The sequence below is a fragment of the Fusarium oxysporum genome, chromosome I (assembly GCF_013085055.1).
Source record: "Fusarium oxysporum Fo47 chromosome I, complete sequence".
Classification (NCBI taxonomy): Eukaryota; Fungi; Ascomycota; class Sordariomycetes; order Hypocreales; family Nectriaceae; genus Fusarium; species Fusarium oxysporum.
In genome coordinates, this window is record NC_072840.1 from 4,844,908 (window position 1) to 4,863,968 (window position 19,061).

Consider the following 19,061-nt stretch of genomic DNA (forward strand, 5'->3'; position numbering starts at 1 on the left):
TTAGATTCGGGCTTATCTCTAGCCATTCCCGCCCGTCATCTCCATATTCATCCCGTCCCTCCCGACTCCCTCGTAGCGGAAACTTTCTAATTACCTTAGTTCCCGGGGCATTAAAACGGGCTAACGGGTCCGTTCCGCCAACGGATGTCATTGGTTTTATCGTAATGGAACGCTGTTACTTTCGGCTTCACTTATACGTAATTCAATCCCAGCCAACTGCAGTCTTGCTTCGCTGTCTCCAAGTAAGCATGTACTCGTACTGTTAGCATCTTTTTCGCTACTAAGATATATACTTGTCATATAGCACTGTTATCTTTCATTCCTTCTTGAGATTAGTCTTCACGTAATCATAATGTTTAATTTAACCTCCACTCCTTATCCAGTTGTTCCCCTTTCATGGATTGACCCTTGCAGCTCGTGGCTGAGCCTACATCCGTATGTAACGCCTGCTCAGGAGGAAACAAAAGCCCCAAATTGAGTTACGATTAACACACGATCAATGTCTTATCTTGTCAGGCCACGTGAAAATGCCAAATCTCTGTTATTATGATATTGGGGCATTCCTTAGCTAGTGATACTCATTTTCATTGACCATTCTAGTGTTGTTCATTGTTACGATTTGCCTAAAGGTTAATGCGTCGTTACCAAAACTGTACAGCGCATCACCATCGTTTCGAAATGAAAAGTCTACGTGGATAAAGGTTTGCCAGCATCACGGCGGTGAGGTTTCAGAGACGTCACGTGGAATAAGCAAGAGCACAACATCTCAAGACTGAAGATAGCTATAATCGATTTCTCGAGGGGATTCGTGTCAGATCCTTGCTTCTAGTGTTTCATGATGCTCTTCGTCATGAAGCCTCGTTTGAGTCGAACCTACCCTACACTATTGAATCCAAACTCACGAGCCTCCGACACTGTAAGTCAACGATGGTGGGCTCTAGACTGATTAAATCAGGCTGATTAACCCGTAAGTATACCAAAGTAACGCAGTAAAACTTGAAATCAGTGACATTCATCTCCGGTACGTCGCTTGCCCCGACGAAATCGTAGTTCTAGCGCTCACGGGCGTTCATGATATCCCCGTACGCCTGACATCAACGATGACATGCGATTTTCAATAATTTACTCATGATCAAATATCATCATGATGGAACCGAAGCAATGACGCAGTATGAGCAGTTATTGACCACACCGCTAGATATGATATAGATTTATCAACACCCCACCTGCAAGTGAACAAAGTATCCATCCAAAATAAGCTCAAAGATTTTACAAGTGACTCAAAAGCAGGAAACCATTGCAATAAGACCGGGGGCAAGACCCGTTCCCCCTCCATAAGGAACAAACCACCATTAAAGCTTGTAGTTCATCGAGATATCCAACCAGTAGTGAGAGATCAGACATGCTGAAGACATCACCAAGTGCATCCGCATGACTCGGGCGGCCATACCTGCATATATATCCGCCCATCATCAACATCCTTTGATGTAACAGAAAATCAGAGAACATCATTACATGCGGCCGCCAGAAGCGAAGCCATCACAAGAACAAGATGAGGGTATTGTATAGTGACGTCGAGATCTACGAGACAAATCCTATTGCCCAAGATAGACAATAGACCCTCTCTACAGCGCGATTATGCACATGCAACCAACATGTCACAGAGGGCCAGCGTGGGGCTTAGCCCCGAGCGGATAGCACACGACGTTGACAGGATCCGGGTTTTGTTTTCCAGCTTCTCAAGGCTGCGTTTAAGACAGAATATGGCATGGTATGGGTTGATACGTTATGCACAAAGTAGATCATTGAAAACATCAAATCTTTACAGCTCCTCGTGCTCAGGAGCGTCATCAGTGTCTGCAATGATGGTCTTGGCGGCATCAGCAGCATCGACAACAGCCTGAGCAACCTTACCAGCAACATTCTTGGTGGCAGATGCGGCAGACTCAGCAGCCTCACTGATAGCCTCGGCGGCAGTCTCGGCACCCTCGACAACCTTTGTCTCGATCTTCTCGGGCTTGGGGACGCCTTGAATTCCAACGAGCTCTGTCTCGAAAACTGCAGGTTTGTAGTGTTAGGCGGTGAATATGAAGCGGGAGGGACTGGTGGGAATAACGAACCCAGGGTAGAGCCGGCGGGGATAGGGCCAATGGCTCGCTGGCCGTAGCCGTACTCAGGCGGGATAGTCAAAAGTCTAAGTCAAGGGTCAGTAAAGAGGTGTCCTGGCTGTAGCTGTATGCTTTACGTACCGCTTCTCGCCAATACACATGTCGAGAAGACCCTCGTCCCATCTACAGAATTGTTAGCCTCGAGATTGTAAACATCGCAGTGATGAAGCTTACCCCCTGATGACCTGACCAGAGCCAACGACGAAGTCAAGAGGAGTGCCACGGTCGTAGCCTTGTGTTCAAATTAGCATGTGCTTTGCGACGATCATTGATGTAGATGCAAGGTGGAGGAACCTACTGGCATCGAATTGCTTGCCCGAGTCCTTAAGGGTGCCACGGTAGTGCATCTGAACCCTGTCTCCCTTCTGTGTCTTGCGGTCGCAGACGACGGGAAGAGTAACGTCAATCTTGAGGTCCTCGGCGACAACGCCAACGGCGGCAGAGGCGAGGGCGGAGAGGAAGAGGGCGGCCTTCATGGTGGCGGTCGGGACAGATGCGGGGCGGGGAATTGATGAGGTTAATGGAGGTCACAACGGCGTTGAGGTCAATGAGAAGCCTGAATTCGTTGGAGATGTGACGTCGACGGGTGTGGTTGGCACGTCGTGTGAGGCAGTGTGAATGGATGCGAGCGAGGTTGTCGTTGTATGGATGAAGCTCTGCTCTGGGGTCGTTGGCCTCTCTAACGTTAAGCTGCGACGTGTCCGTTTAGCGGCTAAAGGCTCTGTACTGCAGCGTGTGCTTCTGATACAACAGCGTCATAGCTTGGAGGGTCAAGCTAAGGAGCCTGTTATTGGTCAATGGGGCCGGCCCGTCTGAATGACCCCATCCTTGATCTGTTTCTGGGTTGTCACGTCTCGCATCTCCATTTGGAAACTGGGGAGGCTGCAATGCCAGATATGGATGAGCAGAATCGAAATAACAGGGTCCATCCATGAGGACTTGCATCACGTTGACCCTTCAACTACGTACACATGGATATCTGCAGTAAATCTGACGCATTACAAATATGCATTTGCATCTTCTGTTTCTGTTTCGGTCTGGCAGGGCGAAACCATCCATGTGACTCATGACGATAACACGACGCTTCACTGTATCAGTCGGGGTCTTGTACAGCCAAGCAAGGCGCAAAAAGGAAATATCCCTTGGCAGTCCCTGATTCATCACACCAAGGCTGTTATCGAAACAGAGTATCGCGACGTCACTGGATGGTCATGTTTCTGATGTGACCAGTAATCAGTGTCGGGCCCATCCGTCCATCCATCCGTGTTCAGGATATCAGGACTAGCAGTAATCGTCTGCTGCGGCGGCTAGGGCGCCGATGTACTTGCGCGTGACTGCATCAAGGCGAGATGGTGTAGAGCTTCAGCAGTCGACAAGTTTACTACTCGAGCAGGTGCATCAGTTCCTGCAGCAAAGATGCAACCCAGATGGGGGCACATCCCAGCCTGCAGGTGTCAGATCCACCAGCGCCGAGAAGCCCTGGACCAAGCGCTTCGCACGCTAATGCGCTTCACAATGAATTTCGCCTCTTGTCATGATGCTGTTTATCGAGACAGGGAGACATGATAGTCCCCTTTCAACCCCTTTCCGTTACGGTGGGGGGCATAGAGCTTCGATAGGCTCGGGTGCACAATTGAGAGACACTTATGTTTAAGTTTTGGGCAGCGATGAGTATTTTGGTGGTGTCTGTTGTACAAGGGCGATGCCAGTCATGAGAGTCGAGGCCTGCGTCAAAGAAATAAAAAAAAAAAAGGAGGCCAACAAAGACAAGGAAACAGAGCGTGGGATTGGGAGTTGTCTCAGACAAAGAGTGGAATTGTGAGATTCACGAAGCGAAGCCTCACTCCCTTTCTTCCCCAGTCATGACGACCGCCATGGATATTTTTATCTGCCCACGGTCACTAACTTAGCTCCACGATCCCAAGGTTGTGGTACGTGTTACTGGCGCTGGTGCCTGTGGTGCCTGGACTGGACTCTAACCTCTAGCATGACGGCCGCTGCGAGTGTTTCATGCATTCACTCAAAGGCCGTTGCATCGTGAAAATGCCCCCCCGGTCTAATTAAGTTTAAGTCATGCTGGGGGTTGGTATTTACCAAAGGCCGAGTACATGCACAACAGACCAGAAGAAGTGACTCGTGGCCCCCAATTACAGGCAATAACAGACAAAAGTATTACCACCTTGTCTCTTTTCATCCATTTTGAATCATTCTCTCCGAATTGTATCCCCTCAGACCCGGTCGGTCCCTCTCGCGCACACCGTGGGGCTTGGTCCTTTGCCCTGCCCTCGCACCAAATGCTGCTCATTCGCCCTACGTCGCTACGGCTCCGCCCTATTCAGCGTCACCAACCTTCACTTGTTTACCTGAATTTCGCCACCGAGGGCCCGAGCAGTGCTGTCACAAGGTTTCTGCTATGGGGGATGGATGTTCTGCAATGGCAATGAGTCTTGCTGGGATGTTTTCTTTTAGACTCTGGTCCCTTGCCCTGAACAGCCAGTCGATGCCCAATGATTTGACTACGCCCCATTATGCTGCACCCCGTATTGTCCATTCCCATTTGCACGCCGTCCATTACTAGCCCTCCCGTCAGTCGTGCTTTAGATGGCATGGCCCGCTTGCCGTGCCGGGCCCGGGAGTACGTGCTTGCTCGGGTCTTGGTCTTGTCTCTGACTCCTTTTGACTCACTCCCCTGAACTTGACGGAATTCCTTGGGTCCCCCCATATCGAAGGCTACCTAGCGTGCGAGATGCCTTGCGCTTTGCCAGGTAACCCTTGTCCTCCAGGCAGTGAGGTCTTGGGCTAAATCCACTTACAAATGATTGAGTACGTACTATCATTTCTCATCACCAAGCTTCAAACACATATAGACCCCCTTCCTCCTATGCCATTCCCTTTTTCATTCCCACCAAACACTCACAATACAAAGCCTTGAAAGAACAGACCAGATTGTCTTTTCAGCCATCAACCATTTCAATAAACATCTACAACACAACTCTCACCCAACAACAACTACCCCCTACAAACAACACAACCGCAACCATGAGCTCCCCTTACACTGTCCAAATCCACCAGAGCACCAAGGAGCCTTCCATCTCCAGCTCTTACAGCTACTCTTCTGGTTCGTACAGCTCTTCAACCAGCACAACGCCTCGATCTCTTTCCCCTGGCGATTACCGCGAGTACGGTGCTGGTAAGTTACCTACCACCGAGTCTCAAGGCTCTTTCACTTCCTATGGCCCCACTCTAACATTTGATGCAGACAAGCACACTACACAAGTCGCCAGCTCTGGTCGAAACTTGGTCATCAACCACAACAAAGTCTCGTACGAGAAAGACTCGCCGGCACCAAAATATTCTGGCGCATATACGAGGATCTAAACAACACTTGGCCACGGCCATATTTTCGATTTCCTATGTTTCATCGATTTCGAACAGCGACATGTAACGGATATGGGATATACAACATAGACAGGCGTTTTGACATTTGGAGATATGAGGCAAGATTGAGCGCAGCGTGGCGATGTATTATGGATTAGAGAGCATGGGTTGTACAACGATAACCAAGATTGATAGACACTGGGACGGGTTGGATTGAGCCGAGACTGTTTTTCTTTTCCCTTTCTTTCTGCTTGTATCATTCTTTGTACTTTTACTATTCGAGCGTCGGACACCTTGCGGTCCGCGCTGAACTTTTTAGAAGGGCCAAATCTCCCGTCTTGACCTCTTACAAGTCGAGATGGCTGGATGAGATGTGAGACAGCCCGCCGGACTGGTCCGATTATAGCGACCTAAATTGAGACCATGGAAGAAAATTTCCAACACACCATTCAGCTGTTTCAGCTCCTTTCTAATTTCATCTGTGCTTTTTCCTTGATTTTTGGAAATTTCAAAAAAGGGTCCAAGACAAAAATTTACTGATGGTGTGACGGGTTGGGTTGGGTCTCTGCGAGTGGATCGGGTCCTTGGGTTCCCTCCCGCTCGGTACCTGCAGCCCAACCCGTGGCAGGGGTGCTTTAGAGCTTCTGATATGCAGTGTCTCCTCCACTTTGGAAGTGTTTGAAGAGTTTCTCCACGTTGGAATTTTCCATTAAAATGGCTTAGACTGTAAAAAGATGAGATGGAATTCCCACTTTCTGCGGATCAATGGCTTTGTCTCTGCCCAAATGGTGTGTGAACAACAGTCAGCGTTGTATCCTCACACCCCAAGCTTCGTGTTAGTGCACAGTCGTATGAGGCTTTGGGCATTTCGGGATTTTACAGTGTCGATATACTATAGCAATTACCACTGCCCAAGCCAGGCCTAATAGCGCCCATTCATTTCATATCAGTTGTATACACAACCATCCATTCACAGTCCAGTCAAATCATTTCGTTACCAAAAAAAAGATTTCCATTTCTGGCATCATGAGTACCGAGGCTCATGACCCCGTCGCATGACATCATGCTCAAGCGCCACCCTCACGCTTGGCATACTCGTCCTCGATGGCCTCTTCGTACTTTTTGGCTGCTTCGTCCTGGGCAACAGTGCGCGGGTCGTCGTGCAAGACACCCTCCTTAATAAGAGCCTCTGGGTCTGGACGGTGTGAAATCTTGTCGTTAAGCTTATCCTCGAGCATGTGCTTCTCGAGCTGTGGGGGCGTCAGCGACTGTGGCTTCATGGTTTGAGGGCGGACTCACCTCTTTCTGATGCGCCTGGAGGCCTGGCGCTGCCGTAGAGGCTGGGAGGATGTTCTCTGTTCAGGGCATGTAAGCATTGCACACGCAAGGATGCAATGTGTGGGACCGCTCACTCTCTACGAGCTCGGAGCGTTCGGGGCGGTGCTTGAGGTGAGCTTCCAGGGAGTTTCGTCGTTCTACGGGAGAGATGGGAGACTCGTCAACGAGCTTGGGCTGCTGCTCAGTGTCGGCCATGATGGTATAGTATAAGTGTAAGCTTAGTAAACAGGGTAGTCAAGTTCAGAGCAATGTGTGTAAGTGTAGTAAGTACTGGTGTAAGTGGTTGCGACAAAGTTTGGAAGAGAAAAAGGTAAACAGGTCTCAGAAGAAACGGATGCGGCGGTCTTAAGTTTATCTACTCCAACAATTTCAAGCTAAGGTCTCAGAAATGGGCCGTTGATGCGGCAGCGCAATGCCATCTTTATGCGCATTGGATGTTTCGTCGGGCGTGGTTGGCTTGGGCCGCTCACCTGTTTAGTGAGCATGCCACCTTGGGTGGTTACTACCCCGCAACCGGGAAGCTCACTACTGTAAGCTGCGCGTCAGAGGACAGGGGATTGGACGATCAGTTGCTGGCTAAACTGAATTGAATCAGATTGTTAATTGTTCCTGGGCGGATGTTTTGTTCTTCCGCTGGTGATACCATCATCATGGATAAGAGATCGGTCTGGAGCTTGTTTGGCGGGGACGAAATGCAGGCCAAGACGCTTGAAGCTGGAGATGAACGGAGCATCTGGTGGATAAGGGCCACTTGAATTTGCTATTGGTGATTGATTGCATAGATCAATGCTGTTTGTATGAGTTTACTGTTTCTAATAAACTCTCATCCAACTAATGCTTTGATATCTTCTATCTTAGCTCCACGACGGGCTTGTTATATCTCAACGAATGAGACGTGGTCAAGTTAAACCAATTCGCTGCGGCTCAATCTGAGTAAACTTGTATTGAACCACGCTTGTTTTACAGAGGAGCGTCTGGTTCTCGAGTTAACTGCTTATCTGTACCTAGGCTCGAGTTGCTGCTGACGAAACCGTTTGGTCAAGTCGTCTTTGTCAAACCCACCGCGGCCATGTTCCTCAGTACCCCTGCAAAATACACTCCGACAATTGATAACAAACTCCTTCGTCTCCGGCTAGAATAGCCAGGATATGAGTCGACTCTTCACTATTAGATTTTGAAGACTTGGACAGCAAGTCAAGATGGATCTTATTCCCTGATAATAACTATTATCCCACTGCACAATGACGACACATCGGGCATGAGCGAGTAAAAAGCAAGGCAATATTCGTTATCGCAGGGATGACCGAGTCGGGGTATTATTAGAATCATCCGTAGAACACCGCAAAAGAACTGAATAAACAATTTCACCTCAAATTCTTGTGATTTATGCTGCCTAGAACAGACTTTTAATGCCGCGCGTTTTCATACAATAGCCAGACGTTAACAGTTGCTACCGCCACTTATTGCGTAAGGCTGCATAGTAATCCAGGGGGCTGTGCAGCGGCGGAAAATTGTCGGCGTTTCGTCACCCGTCAGGCACCAGATCATCAATGAACACAACCTCCCACCCAAGTCCAGTCGTCTCCAGCCACACCAAACCTACCTGAGCTTCCAGACTCTCCTTTGGAATTAAACTTCACATCTTCTTCTCCGGCTTTTTCACACCAGAGGCCTTCAATTATTCAACACGGGATTAATCTTCTGACGCCCGTATAGATACAAATTAAATACTAACCATCTCTCGCTTTCCCACTCCCCCCCTCTCCCCCCATAAGTCGCACATCATGGTACGGTGTCAACCCTCCATATCGGCGTCTTTTTCGCTGACAACTTTTACTCAACTCTTAGGGAATATCAAGACGCCCTAAGAACAAGGGCGCCGGCGCAGCCGCGGACGGCGCAAGCGGAGGCGCGAAGCCTAAGAAGGCCACCTTTGAGACAACCAAGAAGAAGGAGATTGGTGTTTCCGATCTGACTCTGCTGAGCAAAGTCTCCAACGAAGCCATCAACGAGAATTTGAAGAAGCGATTCGAGGGCCACGAAATTTATACCTACATTGGCCATGTGTTGGTCTCAGTTAACCCCTTCAGGGACCTGGGCATTTATACCGACCAGGTCCTCGAGAGCTACATGGGCAAGAACCGACTCGAGATGCCACCGCACGTCTTCGCCATCGCCGAGGCCGCATACTACAACATGAAGGCATACAGCGACAACCAGTGTGTCATTATTTCAGGAGAGTCAGGAGCCGGAAAGACCGAGGCGGCCAAGCGCATCATGCAGTACATTGCTAGTGCGTCTGGTGGAGAATCTGGAGACATCAAGCAGATCAAGGACATGGTGCTGGCAACCAACCCCCTACTAGAATCGTTCGGAAACGCAAAAACCCTTCGAAACAACAACTCATCGCGATTCGGCAAGTATCTACAGATCTACTTCAACGCCCAGGGCGAACCCGTGGGTGCCGACATCACAAACTACCTCCTGGAAAAGTCACGAGTGGTGGGTCAGATCACGAACGAGCGAAACTTCCATATCTTTTACCAATTCGCGAAGGGCGCCTCACAACAATACCGAGAAACATTTGGTGTTCAAAAACCCGAGACCTACGTCTATACCAGTCGGTCAAAATGCTTGGACGTGGACGGTATCGACGATCTCGCCGAGTTTCAGGACACGCTCAATGCCATGAAGGTTATTGGCCTTACTCAGGCTGAGCAAGATGAAATTTTCCGAATGCTGGCGGCTATTCTATGGATTGGAAATATCCAGTTTCAGGAGGATCAGGGCGGCTACGCAGAGGTTATTGACCGATCAGTGGTTGACTTTGCCGCCTACCTATTAGAAGTTACCCCTGACCAGCTCATCAGTGGTATCACAATCCGAATTCTGACACCTCGAAATGGCGAAGTTATCGAATCGCCCGCCAACCCTGCCCAAGCACAGGCTACCCGAGATGCTCTGGCAATGGCCATCTACAGCAATCTTTTCGACTGGATCGTCGAGCGCATTAACAAGTCTCTCAAGGCGAGACAACCGACAACCAACACAATCGGTATTCTGGATATCTATGGATTCGAGATCTTCGAGAAGAACACTTTTGAGCAGCTGTGCATCAACTACGTCAACGAGAAGCTGCAACAGATCTTCATTCAACTGACTCTCAAGGCCGAGCAGGAGGAATATGCCAGGGAACAGATTCAATGGACTCCTATTAAGTACTTCGATAACAAGGTTGTGTGTGACCTTATCGAACAGATCCGACCAGTTGGTATCTTCTCTGCTATGAAGGATGCCACCAAGACTGCACACGCTGACCCCGCTGCTTGCGATCGCACATTCATGCAGAGTATCAACGGCATGTCTCACGCTCATCTTACCCCTCGGCAAGGAAACTTCATCATCAAGCATTATGCTGGTGATGTCACCTATACTGTCGAAGGTATTACGGATAAGAACAAGGATCAGCTTCTCAAGGGTCTTTTGAACCTCTTCCAGCACAGTGGAAACCAATTTGTTCATACCCTGTTCCCTCGACCCGTTGACCAAGATAACCGAAAGCAACCTCCCTCTGCAGGTGATCGCATCCGAGCTTCCGCCAATGCCCTGGTCGATACGTTGATGAAATGCCAGCCCTCATATATTCGCACCATCAAGCCCAACGAGAACAAGTCGCCAACAGAATACAACAGCCCCAATGTATTGCATCAGATCAAGTATCTTGGTCTTCAAGAAAACGTTCGTATTCGTCGTGCCGGTTTTGCTTACCGTCAAGATTTCGACAAGTTCGTTGATCGATTCTTCCTCTTGTCTCCCGCTACCTCATACGCTGGTGAATTCACTTGGGAGGGAACAACTGAGGCTGCTGTAAAGCAGATTCTCAAGGATACCAGTATTCCTAAGGAAGAGTGGCAAATGGGTGTTACCAAGGCCTTTATCAAAGCCCCTGAGACGCTCTTTGCCCTTGAGCATATGAGAGACAGATACTGGCACAACATGGCTACGCGAATTCAGCGCATGTGGAGGGCTTACCTCGCCTACCGAGCCGAGTCGGCGACCCGAATTCAGCGATTCTGGCGGAAGAAGCGAACCGGAGCAGAGTACCTTCAGCTTCGTGATCATGGCCACCAGGTTCTTGGAGGTCGCAAGGAGAGACGTCGTATGAGTCTGTTGGGTTCCCGACGATTCCTTGGCGACTACCTGGGTGTCAATGCAAGCACCGGCCCTGGAGCCCAGATTCGCAACGCTGCCAGTATTGGCACAAACGAAAAGGCGGTATTTTCATGCCGTGCTGAGATTCTGGAGGCCAAGTTCGGTCGATCCAGTAAAGCAAGCCCTCGAATCATCGTTGTCACCACCAACAAGTTCTATATCATTGCTCAAATGCTTGTGAATGGCCACCCACAAATCTCAGTTGAGAAAGCGGTCCCCTTGGGAGCCATCAAGTTCATCGGTGCCTCATCAGCGCGCGATGATTGGTTCTCGCTTGGCATTGGCTCCCCTCAGGAACCTGACCCCCTGATGAATTGTATGCTCAAGACAGAAATGTTTACTCAGATGCAGCGAGTGATGCCCGGTGGATTTAACCTTAAGATCGCTGAGACAATCGAGTATGCCAAGAAGCCCGGCAAGATGCAGCAGGTCAAGGTCTTAAAGGATTCGCAACTTCCAGTTGATTACTACAAGAGTGGTGCTGTTCACACACAGCCCGGTGAGCCACCGAGCTCCGTCTCTAGACCTACACCCAAGGGCAAGCCTGTACCTCCTCGCCCCATCACTCGAGGTAAGCTGATCAAGCCTGGTGGTCCCAACGGCCGACCTTCTCGCATCCAGGGCAACCGAACTGCCAAACCTAGACCAGGGGCAGGTCGAGCTGTGCCTCAACCACCAGCTGCTGTCTCCAACATTGCCGCTGTTCCCGCTGCCGCCACCCAAAGCACTCCTCGTATCGCTCCTCGTCCTGGTGCGAACGCTGCTGCTCCAATTCCTGCCGCCCACAACGCTCTCCCAAGCCATACTCGCAATGCTAGTGGCGCTGGACGTGCACCCCCACCGCCGCCTCCTCCTGCTGTCGCAGCACGTCCACCAAGCCCACCTAAGGTGATGGCCAAGGTCTTGTATGACTTTGCTGGACAACGAGAAAACGAGCTCACCATCACCGCTAATGAGATCGTTGAGATTGTGCAGAAGGAATCCAATGGTAAGTTTGACCCCTTTGGTATCAGAAATTTGAACATTACTAACATGTTTATCCAGGTTGGTGGTTAGCCAAGAACCCTCAAACTGCACAACAGGCTTGGGTCCCTGCAGCATATGTCGAGGAACAAGCTCCACCTGCGCCTCGAGCTCCTCCGGCCCCTCCGCGATCCAAGCCAACACCCCCTGCGCCCCCAGCCAAGCGTCCTGCTGCTAACCGTAAGCCTGCCGAGCTTCAGCAGCGTGACTCTGGCATGAGCCTCAATACGCCCAACGGAGGAGATAGCCGCAGCAGCACACCCACACCCAGCTTGGGTGGCAGTCTGGCAGATGCTCTGCTGGCTAGGAAGAATGCTATGCAAAAGGAAAAGGAGGATGACGATGACTGGTAGTCGACATAACGAGTTTATGCTTCACGATGTTACTAAGGAGTCGAAAAAGAATTTTGATGATGAGACAAATCTCGATGGGTTAAACTTTTGCACCTGCATTACATGACACATATCGCAGCGCGCAAGAGAAGAGGAGGGATGATATATGACAGTGTGTGCTTTCTTCTGTTGTATACAAACGAACAAGACTGTGCTGGGCAACCGAGGTATGTAGAAAGCCGCTAAGAAATCACGGCCGAGTTTGGTTTTGGTTTTCTTTTCTTGATGCTTTGGGCAAGCGTTTGTAGGAAGTGTCGTTCTGGGATGGACTGATGGACGAAGATATTCATATTCATTGCAAGAAGATTACAGATTTTTAGAAGGGGTTAAATATTTTGACTTTGAACTTTTATACTCTATTATACATGTCGTGTCATCTAATCGTCTGAAATATCTCGCTGTAGCACTTTTCGTCTTCGTATGAGCTCGGCCAGGGGCACATCTTCGTCTGCCACCTCAGCTTCTGACTCTTCCTCATCAACACCGTAATCTCGCAGTCTATCGCCGTCCGAGTTCACCCATCCAAGACCTTGATCGAATTCACGGTCATACTCTTCATCATCATACATATCATAGTCATCAACTTCTTCCAGTTCCGCCATGAGATGTCTCTTGCGCTTCTCGTCGTCAGCCTTTCGCTTGAGAAACTCAGCTTTGAACTCGCTGGAGCTCATGTTCGCTTGGCGAAGCTCCTCGGCGTAGTCACGATTTGCGGCAGGCCAACCCCGTGCAGCTCGACGAATCTTGTCGGGATCAGGAGGAGGCCAAAGACCTTCGACGCGGTTGAAGCCGTTCTCTTCCCATTCCCAGCCTGAGCCAGTGCCATCCTTAGCGATGGCGGGGTTTCCTCCGAGGGGGAAGAACCACATGAGGATGTTGCGGGTGCCCATTGCTTGAGCCATATTGTCAAAGAAACCGATATCGTAGGGGAACTCGAGTCTTTCGAAGCGCACTTTCTCGCCGTCGGGGCCTGTAATGTCCCACCAATCCTTGGGTCCTTTATCCATGAGAGCTTCATGGCGCTCCTGCTCCCATCCTTCTATCATAGTCTGGTTGAATATCCATGACCTGATGGTGTTGATGAGCATGATACCCAAAGCGACAGTGGTAAAGAAGTTGACGATTGCAATCAGCGATAGTCCGATTAGTCCTGATAAGCTAGGTCCTAGGTATGCAGGCAGTTTTCGATGTTCCCAGATCTTAGAGAAGCGTTGCCATAGAAAGTAGCCAAGCATCCAGAGCGATATGTTTGTATATACCAAGAAGCGTAGAAAGTGCGGAAATGTAGTCATTGATACGCAGTTCCTAGTCCAAGGACAATGATGATCCATCTTGGGAACACATCTTGCACAATGACGACAATGATGCGCCCGAGCTGGTTTCGGTGCCGCACATTTGTTACACCATCGCTGCCCATCAGCCTCAATAACACGATCATTGAATATATAGCGGCCCGGATCGACGGTTACGGCTCGGTAGTACGTTAACCATAGTGTGAAGAGGAGGGTGTTGAAGATGATGGTTTCGCGGCGCGAGGGAGGACCTGGTTCGAGAGACGTCGAGTAGTGGAAGAGAAATTGGGAGAAATAGCCAAGGAATGTGATCAGAGCGCATACAGAGGGCACGGCAAGACCCTTGATGAAGGGCACGTCGTTGAGGCCGGCCATGATGAAGCATTAACTTGAGCTGTTACATCACATGCAGGTTTAAAGTCGTTATCAGATAGACAGGTAGCCATGATGCCCCTAAACTTTAGTGGACCGTTTGTGTTTCAAACCGCTGTATGTAGAACGTCCAGCGAATAAAAGACCGCTTAGGTAATTTTCAGGGGTGTTCGTCAGCAGTCCCCTGATAATCAGCCAGAATTGAGCAGGGGTGTTGTCTTGTGTTTTCTCCATCATGACGACGATATGAAATTGCGATTGATGAAAATACTGACTTGGAGTTAATATCTATGCTTTGGTTGAGGGTCAAACACCGGACTGCGACGACATGAGTGGTTTGGAGGCGTTCCAAGCTTAAATATTTGTTGTTTCAGTCTATCTTGGCCCTGAGGGTGCTGATAAAGCCATCATGGCTGGAGATACAGTGGTTCAATTGTTTGCCTTATGGTACATTCCCCCCTCTTTATCAAGTCTCAAAATGTATAATAACTAATGTTGTTTATAGTGCTGCCTCTTCATTCTTTTACATATCTCAAACCCTTGAACGCCATTCTCTAACAGGTTAGTCCTAGCCCTGTCGTTCCAGATATGCAGCCAGACCTAACATGAGATATTGCTTAGAGAGTCCGAGATTATCATCATTTCTTGTATTTCTTCTCTCTGGATTAGTATGCTACGGAGTCAGTTGTATAACCAAGTGGTTTCCTGGTGCAGACGGACGCTTCACGACACATCGTCGTCAAGGCTCTCTACTTGATGGTACACATGATGCTCGAAAGGGGCAGAACACACATCTTCCTGGAAGGCCAAGAAGACTTTCCCTTCCGATCCTTGTATTATGCATTGTATTGAGGCTGGAAATATTCCATCGTGTCAATTATCAGCAACAATGTGCAACTCCTGGCCTCGAGGTGAGACTATGCCCTTTATCACAAATGGATCGTAGGGAAGCTTACAATCGTTCAGTCTTTTCTACCACTTCTCTTCTTCGCTTATGAAATTTTCACCTCTCGAAGAAAATGGGGCTTTCCACCACCAGAAGACCCTGATGACCCCTGGCGTTCATGCTTTGATGACTTGGTCGACTGGTTCAGCGGCCCAAGAGTTATGCTCACTATGGCGGTGTCTAGTCTCGTGGTGTTTTCTACAGGCACATACTACGCCGCAAGCCGCATCACACGCTCCACATACTATTGCTTTAAACTCCTCGAGAGCAAGCGGTCAACCCTTGCTTTGCAGTGTATGGGACTTGTGCTTGATGCCATCATCGTGATTCTTCTTTGGCGCTTGCTCGCCTGGTCGCGCACAGCTAAGCTTCGTTTACGGACTTTGGGTACGGTCTTGACCCTCTCTTCGATATCGATGAGCCTTGTGTGGGTGGGGAGCAGGCTTTTCAGGGGTTCGTCTGTGCTTCACGCTGGGTTTGGCTTTCTCTACGGATTTGATATCATCGTCGACAGTGTTGCCTTTGCAGCACTTATGATCTCAGCTACGTTCTGGGTCTGCGAGACATCACCGCTTACACCATCCGCTATCATCACCTTTCTGGTAGGAACAGCAAAGGCCTGTCATAACATCTTCAACTACGGAGACTACCTTCACCCTACACGCCTTCATGAGATCACGCCACTTTACTTCATTGCTTTCGGCATGATCATCTTTACATACACTCATGGTATTCAATCTGTCATCTTCATCAGAAGATTCGTTCTCATGGCTCTCCTCGTTGGCCTTGTTGTGGGCACTACTGTGTTCATTGCCAAGTCGGATCCGCAGACTTTCAAGCGTCATCCTGTCAATGACTTCATTTACAGAGCCAATATCAGGCAAGACCGTTGGATGCAGGAAGCGAGCACAAGTGGGAGTCTTTCTATCGCTCACAAGATCTATAAGGAACGACATGAAGGACGGGATCCTCCCCCGGCATTTCCAGATTGGTATGACCTGGCCAAAGATACTGTTGTCATTGATAAATTTGATCAGATCGACCAAGATTTGGCCCCATTCAGAGCCATCCCACCCAACAAACTTCGACAACGAGCTTCCATATTGTCTCAGATGCCTGGCATCCATACAATCGGTATCAAGGACGGTAATGCATCGAGGCTACCTGAAGTCACTGGCCATGATGCCGAGGTGCTGGACGGCCTCGTCGTAACCATCAACAAGTTTGCTAAATTTCTCCCTGACATGCTCTTTCCTGTTAATTTGGGAATTACACCACGGATTCTTCCATCATGGGAGACGGCGAATGGGCACAGCAGAGCTGACCTGACCCCAATCGTCAATCTGATATCGAAGAGGGCAGTCAAAGAAGATGACGCAGATCAAGTAAAGGAAGCCGGATCTGCAGAGACTCCCGTGCCTGCCCCTTTGCCAACGCTCCCAGATTATCCCCAAGACAAGGAGCCCTCCATGATAAGCCCAGCCAACTATCGCCAGATGCAGGTTGAAGCATGCCCCCCTGGCTCACGAACTCGAACCAACCCGCACTGGAACATCGGAGAGTTTTGCGCCGAGTGCGTACGAAGGCACTCAAAGGCGCAACTCATGGTCAACTGGGAACGATCACTCCAGTACTGCTTCCAGCCTGATCTCAAGTACCTCCACGGCATGTCTCTCTCAAGTCCTCATGCGGAACCAATCAGGGACCTTTTGCCATTGTTTGGGTTCTCCAAGTCGGAGCCGTTCAATGACATCCTAATACCTCTTCCACAGGAAGACGACGACAGAGCTGATATAGGCTGGAACTTTGACCGTCGCTACGACGCCATGTTTTGGCGTGGTCAAACTGATAATGGCGTTATTTCAGACCAGGCCTTGCGCGGCAATCATAAATTCCGGCTCCTTCATATGTTGGGTAACCAAAATCCCGAGGACAAGGTCTCAATGGTTCTTCCAACGGCAAAAGACGCATCAGTATACCGACATGAAAAGGTACCAATTACGGAGGCGAATCTTGTCCTTCCATCGAGTGTCGGCATGAACAATTACACAGGCTGCATAGGCCCCAATTGTGAGCTTCTTCATCAGACGTATCCCATCGTCAACGAAGCTCAGGACCAGGAACCCCTCGAATACCGCTATATCCTCCTCTTGGATAAGGACCACGGGCCTTCACCCGACCTTCTCCGCGTGCTCCGCTCAAAGAGCGTACCTTTTATCTCCACCATCTTCCGTACGTGGTATAGCGATCGCCTGATTCCCTGGCTGCATTTCGTGCCCATCGATACGCGTTATCAGGGTTTGCACACCACCCTGACATACTTTACTGGTACACAGAAGAAAGCATACCTCAACGGGCGCGATACTGACATGAAGGGGCTGGCCAAGGATGGCGCCTGGATTGCACAGCAGGGTGCCAAGTGGGCAAACCAAGCATTAGGAGAAAAGGATAAAGAAGTCTATCTCTTCAGACTACTGCTTGAATGGGGGAGATTAGTTGATGACAAACGTGATGAGATTGGGACAAGTAAGAATGATAAGGGCGAGCTTAAGAGCTCTCCATGGACAAAGAATCAGAAATGGTGATTATAATGGTTTGAATGGTGGCAAGAATCTCTATCTCATTTAAGCTAATAACTTGTCGGCGTCTTCTTGTATATTTGTTCGATTCTATGGTTATGAAGCATCACTACCGGAGTAGCTAGATGCATGTCATGTAGCAGGATGCCAATATGAGGAGTATACATTTTCGATCCTTGAAATATCGCACGAAGTTGAACCACGTTGCTCAGGCTCACAAAGCGTACAACCCACTCAACAGCTTGATTCAAGAATACCGAAGATCACATGAGCGGTATCCCAAAAGGATGCCGATCGACTTACATTGTCACCATGTAGTCTCCATAAGTTCGCAAAAAGCCAGGGTTTTTGTCATTGGAGGTCTCGATGCGTGGGAGGCAGCACCCATGATGCACATCGAAAAGTCTATAGACTCCGTGCATACTCAAATACAGGCGGCAGCTGGGGTCTATAGTAAGGCGTGAAGTAGGCGGCAGTTACACCGCGGTCATTCCGCCACTGCGGATGCCTACGAGAGGAGGTACCGGGACGGTCTTCTCGGCCTACGATGAACCGATAAGACGAAAGCTCTGTCCAATCCCGCATGGGTACGGGGCCCAGTCCGGCAAGTGCCTTTCGATATTCGGGAACCAGCACCGGAGACAAGTCCGGAGTCACTGCCTGACCTTCAACAGCTGTGCGGTATGTATGTAGCAGGAGAACCTGAGCCCAACATGAGGTGTTCTGGAAATATGTCAAGCGTCGTGCTAATGTGACGTGAAATGAAGGTGAGAGCTCCGTCAGATGCCATGGGGTTTCAATTGTGTCAGCTTCGTAAATCTAACGTCCTCGACCCAATTAATCAGAATCGAACTGGTGAAATAAAGAGCATTCGGATTGTTTCTCCGTCGGTTGAAGACGCCTTGTATCGGTGAATCTAATGTGCTTGGTGGAGATCGCAACACCGATTGGCCTATTGTAAAGGACTTAGAGTCACGTCAGGGTCGGTTGCCCATCCGTCAAAAAGGAACATGGTGCCGATGAATCAACGAGTCCTTGCTCAAGCTTGGACCAACAACGAGAACTGAAAAGTGGATCGGATCTGATGATGTCTCGTGAAAAGATCTCGGTGAAGACCCGGAGCCAGGTTCGACTGGGGTGAAAGAGAGTTTGATGTGTGTCGCAACACCCTCTTTGTTCCAAGAGGTGGCATACACCACATTGCAGGAATACTGAGACATAAAATGATTAAAGTCATGAATATGGGATCATATATGGGCTTGCTATGCTCATAAGCATATGAGAGAATGACCGACTTGAAGGCAGGCAGACAACTGACAATGTGTGTGACCATGTGGAGGTCTCAGTCACCGTCTTGTAAC

The 19,061-nt window shown here is 49.4% G+C and overlaps 6 protein-coding genes across 6 annotated transcripts; 3 read left to right on the plus strand and 3 right to left on the minus strand.

Moving 5' to 3' along the window:
• Positions 1 to 1,664: 1,664 nt before the first annotated feature.
• FOBCDRAFT_256074 (uncharacterized protein) lies at positions 1,665 to 2,888 on the minus strand. Its single transcript, XM_031194311.3, has 5 exons — positions 2,467 to 2,888; positions 2,343 to 2,400; positions 2,250 to 2,291; positions 2,121 to 2,194; positions 1,665 to 2,058 (listed from the first exon to the last, which is right to left on the minus strand). Exons 1-5 carry the CDS (start codon positions 2,642 to 2,644, stop codon positions 1,823 to 1,825), a joined length of 588 nt encoding a protein of 195 aa, XP_031029049.1. The 5' UTR covers positions 2,645 to 2,888; the 3' UTR covers positions 1,665 to 1,822.
• A 2,134-nt stretch (positions 2,889 to 5,022) lies between these two features.
• Positions 5,023 to 6,036, plus strand: FOBCDRAFT_212950 (uncharacterized protein). The gene is made up of 2 exons (XM_031194312.3): positions 5,023 to 5,358; positions 5,428 to 6,036. The coding sequence occupies exons 1-2, from the start codon at positions 5,208 to 5,210 to the stop codon at positions 5,544 to 5,546; spliced, it is 270 nt and encodes an 89-aa protein (XP_031029050.1). The 5' UTR covers positions 5,023 to 5,207; the 3' UTR covers positions 5,547 to 6,036.
• A 192-nt stretch (positions 6,037 to 6,228) lies between these two features.
• FOBCDRAFT_212952 (uncharacterized protein) lies at positions 6,229 to 7,263 on the minus strand. The gene is made up of 3 exons (XM_031194315.3): positions 6,959 to 7,263; positions 6,846 to 6,901; positions 6,229 to 6,796 (listed from the first exon to the last, which is right to left on the minus strand). Exons 1-3 carry the CDS (start codon positions 7,077 to 7,079, stop codon positions 6,614 to 6,616), a joined length of 360 nt encoding a protein of 119 aa, XP_031029053.2. The 5' UTR covers positions 7,080 to 7,263; the 3' UTR covers positions 6,229 to 6,613.
• A 1,144-nt stretch (positions 7,264 to 8,407) lies between these two features.
• FOBCDRAFT_174544 (P-loop containing nucleoside triphosphate hydrolase protein) lies at positions 8,408 to 12,838 on the plus strand. Its single transcript, XM_031194316.3, has 3 exons — positions 8,408 to 8,671; positions 8,733 to 12,084; positions 12,141 to 12,838. The coding sequence occupies exons 1-3, from the start codon at positions 8,669 to 8,671 to the stop codon at positions 12,470 to 12,472; spliced, it is 3,687 nt and encodes a 1,228-aa protein (XP_031029054.2). The 5' UTR covers positions 8,408 to 8,668; the 3' UTR covers positions 12,473 to 12,838.
• FOBCDRAFT_212956 (DHHC palmitoyltransferase-domain-containing protein) lies at positions 12,839 to 14,250 on the minus strand. The gene has a single exon (XM_031194318.3). The coding sequence runs from the start codon at positions 14,176 to 14,178 to the stop codon at positions 12,889 to 12,891; it is 1,290 nt and encodes a 429-aa protein (XP_031029056.2). The 5' UTR covers positions 14,179 to 14,250; the 3' UTR covers positions 12,839 to 12,888.
• Positions 14,251 to 14,483: 233 nt separating this feature from the next.
• Positions 14,484 to 17,873, plus strand: FOBCDRAFT_284451 (uncharacterized protein). The gene is made up of 4 exons (XM_031194319.3): positions 14,484 to 14,622; positions 14,681 to 14,736; positions 14,797 to 15,086; positions 15,142 to 17,873. Exons 1-4 carry the CDS (start codon positions 14,585 to 14,587, stop codon positions 17,704 to 17,706), a joined length of 2,949 nt encoding a protein of 982 aa, XP_031029057.2. The 5' UTR covers positions 14,484 to 14,584; the 3' UTR covers positions 17,707 to 17,873.
• Positions 17,874 to 19,061: the final 1,188 nt, after the last annotated feature.

Excerpts from the sequence above, each read along its gene's own strand:
- FOBCDRAFT_256074 (XM_031194311.3), bottom strand. The coding sequence starts at position 2,644 with ATGAAGGCCGCCCTCTTCCTCTCCGCCCTCGCCTCTGCCGCCGTTGGC. Across the intron at positions 2,401-2,466 it reads GGGCAAGCAATTCGATGCCA|GCTACGACCGTGGCACTCCT; the intron begins GTAGGTTCCTCC and ends TTTGAACACAAG. Across the intron at positions 2,292-2,342 it reads TCTGGTCAGGTCATCAGGGG|ATGGGACGAGGGTCTTCTCG; the intron begins GTAAGCTTCATC and ends ACAATTCTGTAG.
- FOBCDRAFT_174544 (XM_031194316.3), top strand. Across the intron at positions 12,085-12,140 it reads TGTGCAGAAGGAATCCAATG|GTTGGTGGTTAGCCAAGAAC; the intron begins GTAAGTTTGACC and ends ATGTTTATCCAG.
- FOBCDRAFT_284451 (XM_031194319.3), top strand. The coding sequence starts at position 14,585 with ATGGCTGGAGATACAGTGGTTCAATTGTTTGCCTTATG. Across the intron at positions 14,623-14,680 it reads GTTCAATTGTTTGCCTTATG|TGCTGCCTCTTCATTCTTTT; the intron begins GTACATTCCCCC and ends TGTTGTTTATAG. Across the intron at positions 15,087-15,141 it reads GTGCAACTCCTGGCCTCGAG|TCTTTTCTACCACTTCTCTT; the intron begins GTGAGACTATGC and ends ACAATCGTTCAG.
- FOBCDRAFT_212956 (XM_031194318.3), bottom strand. The coding sequence starts at position 14,178 with ATGGCCGGCCTCAACGACGTGCCCTTCATCAAGGGTCTTGCCGTGCCC.
- FOBCDRAFT_212950 (XM_031194312.3), top strand. The coding sequence starts at position 5,208 with ATGAGCTCCCCTTACACTGTCCAAATCCACCAGAGCACCAAGGAGCCT. Across the intron at positions 5,359-5,427 it reads TTACCGCGAGTACGGTGCTG|ACAAGCACACTACACAAGTC; the intron begins GTAAGTTACCTA and ends CATTTGATGCAG.
- FOBCDRAFT_212952 (XM_031194315.3), bottom strand. The coding sequence starts at position 7,079 with ATGGCCGACACTGAGCAGCAGCCCAAGCTCGTTGACGAGTCTCCCATC. Across the intron at positions 6,902-6,958 it reads ACGCTCCGAGCTCGTAGAGA|AGAACATCCTCCCAGCCTCT; the intron begins GTGAGCGGTCCC and ends TGCCCTGAACAG. Across the intron at positions 6,797-6,845 it reads TCCAGGCGCATCAGAAAGAG|CTCGAGAAGCACATGCTCGA; the intron begins GTGAGTCCGCCC and ends ACGCCCCCACAG.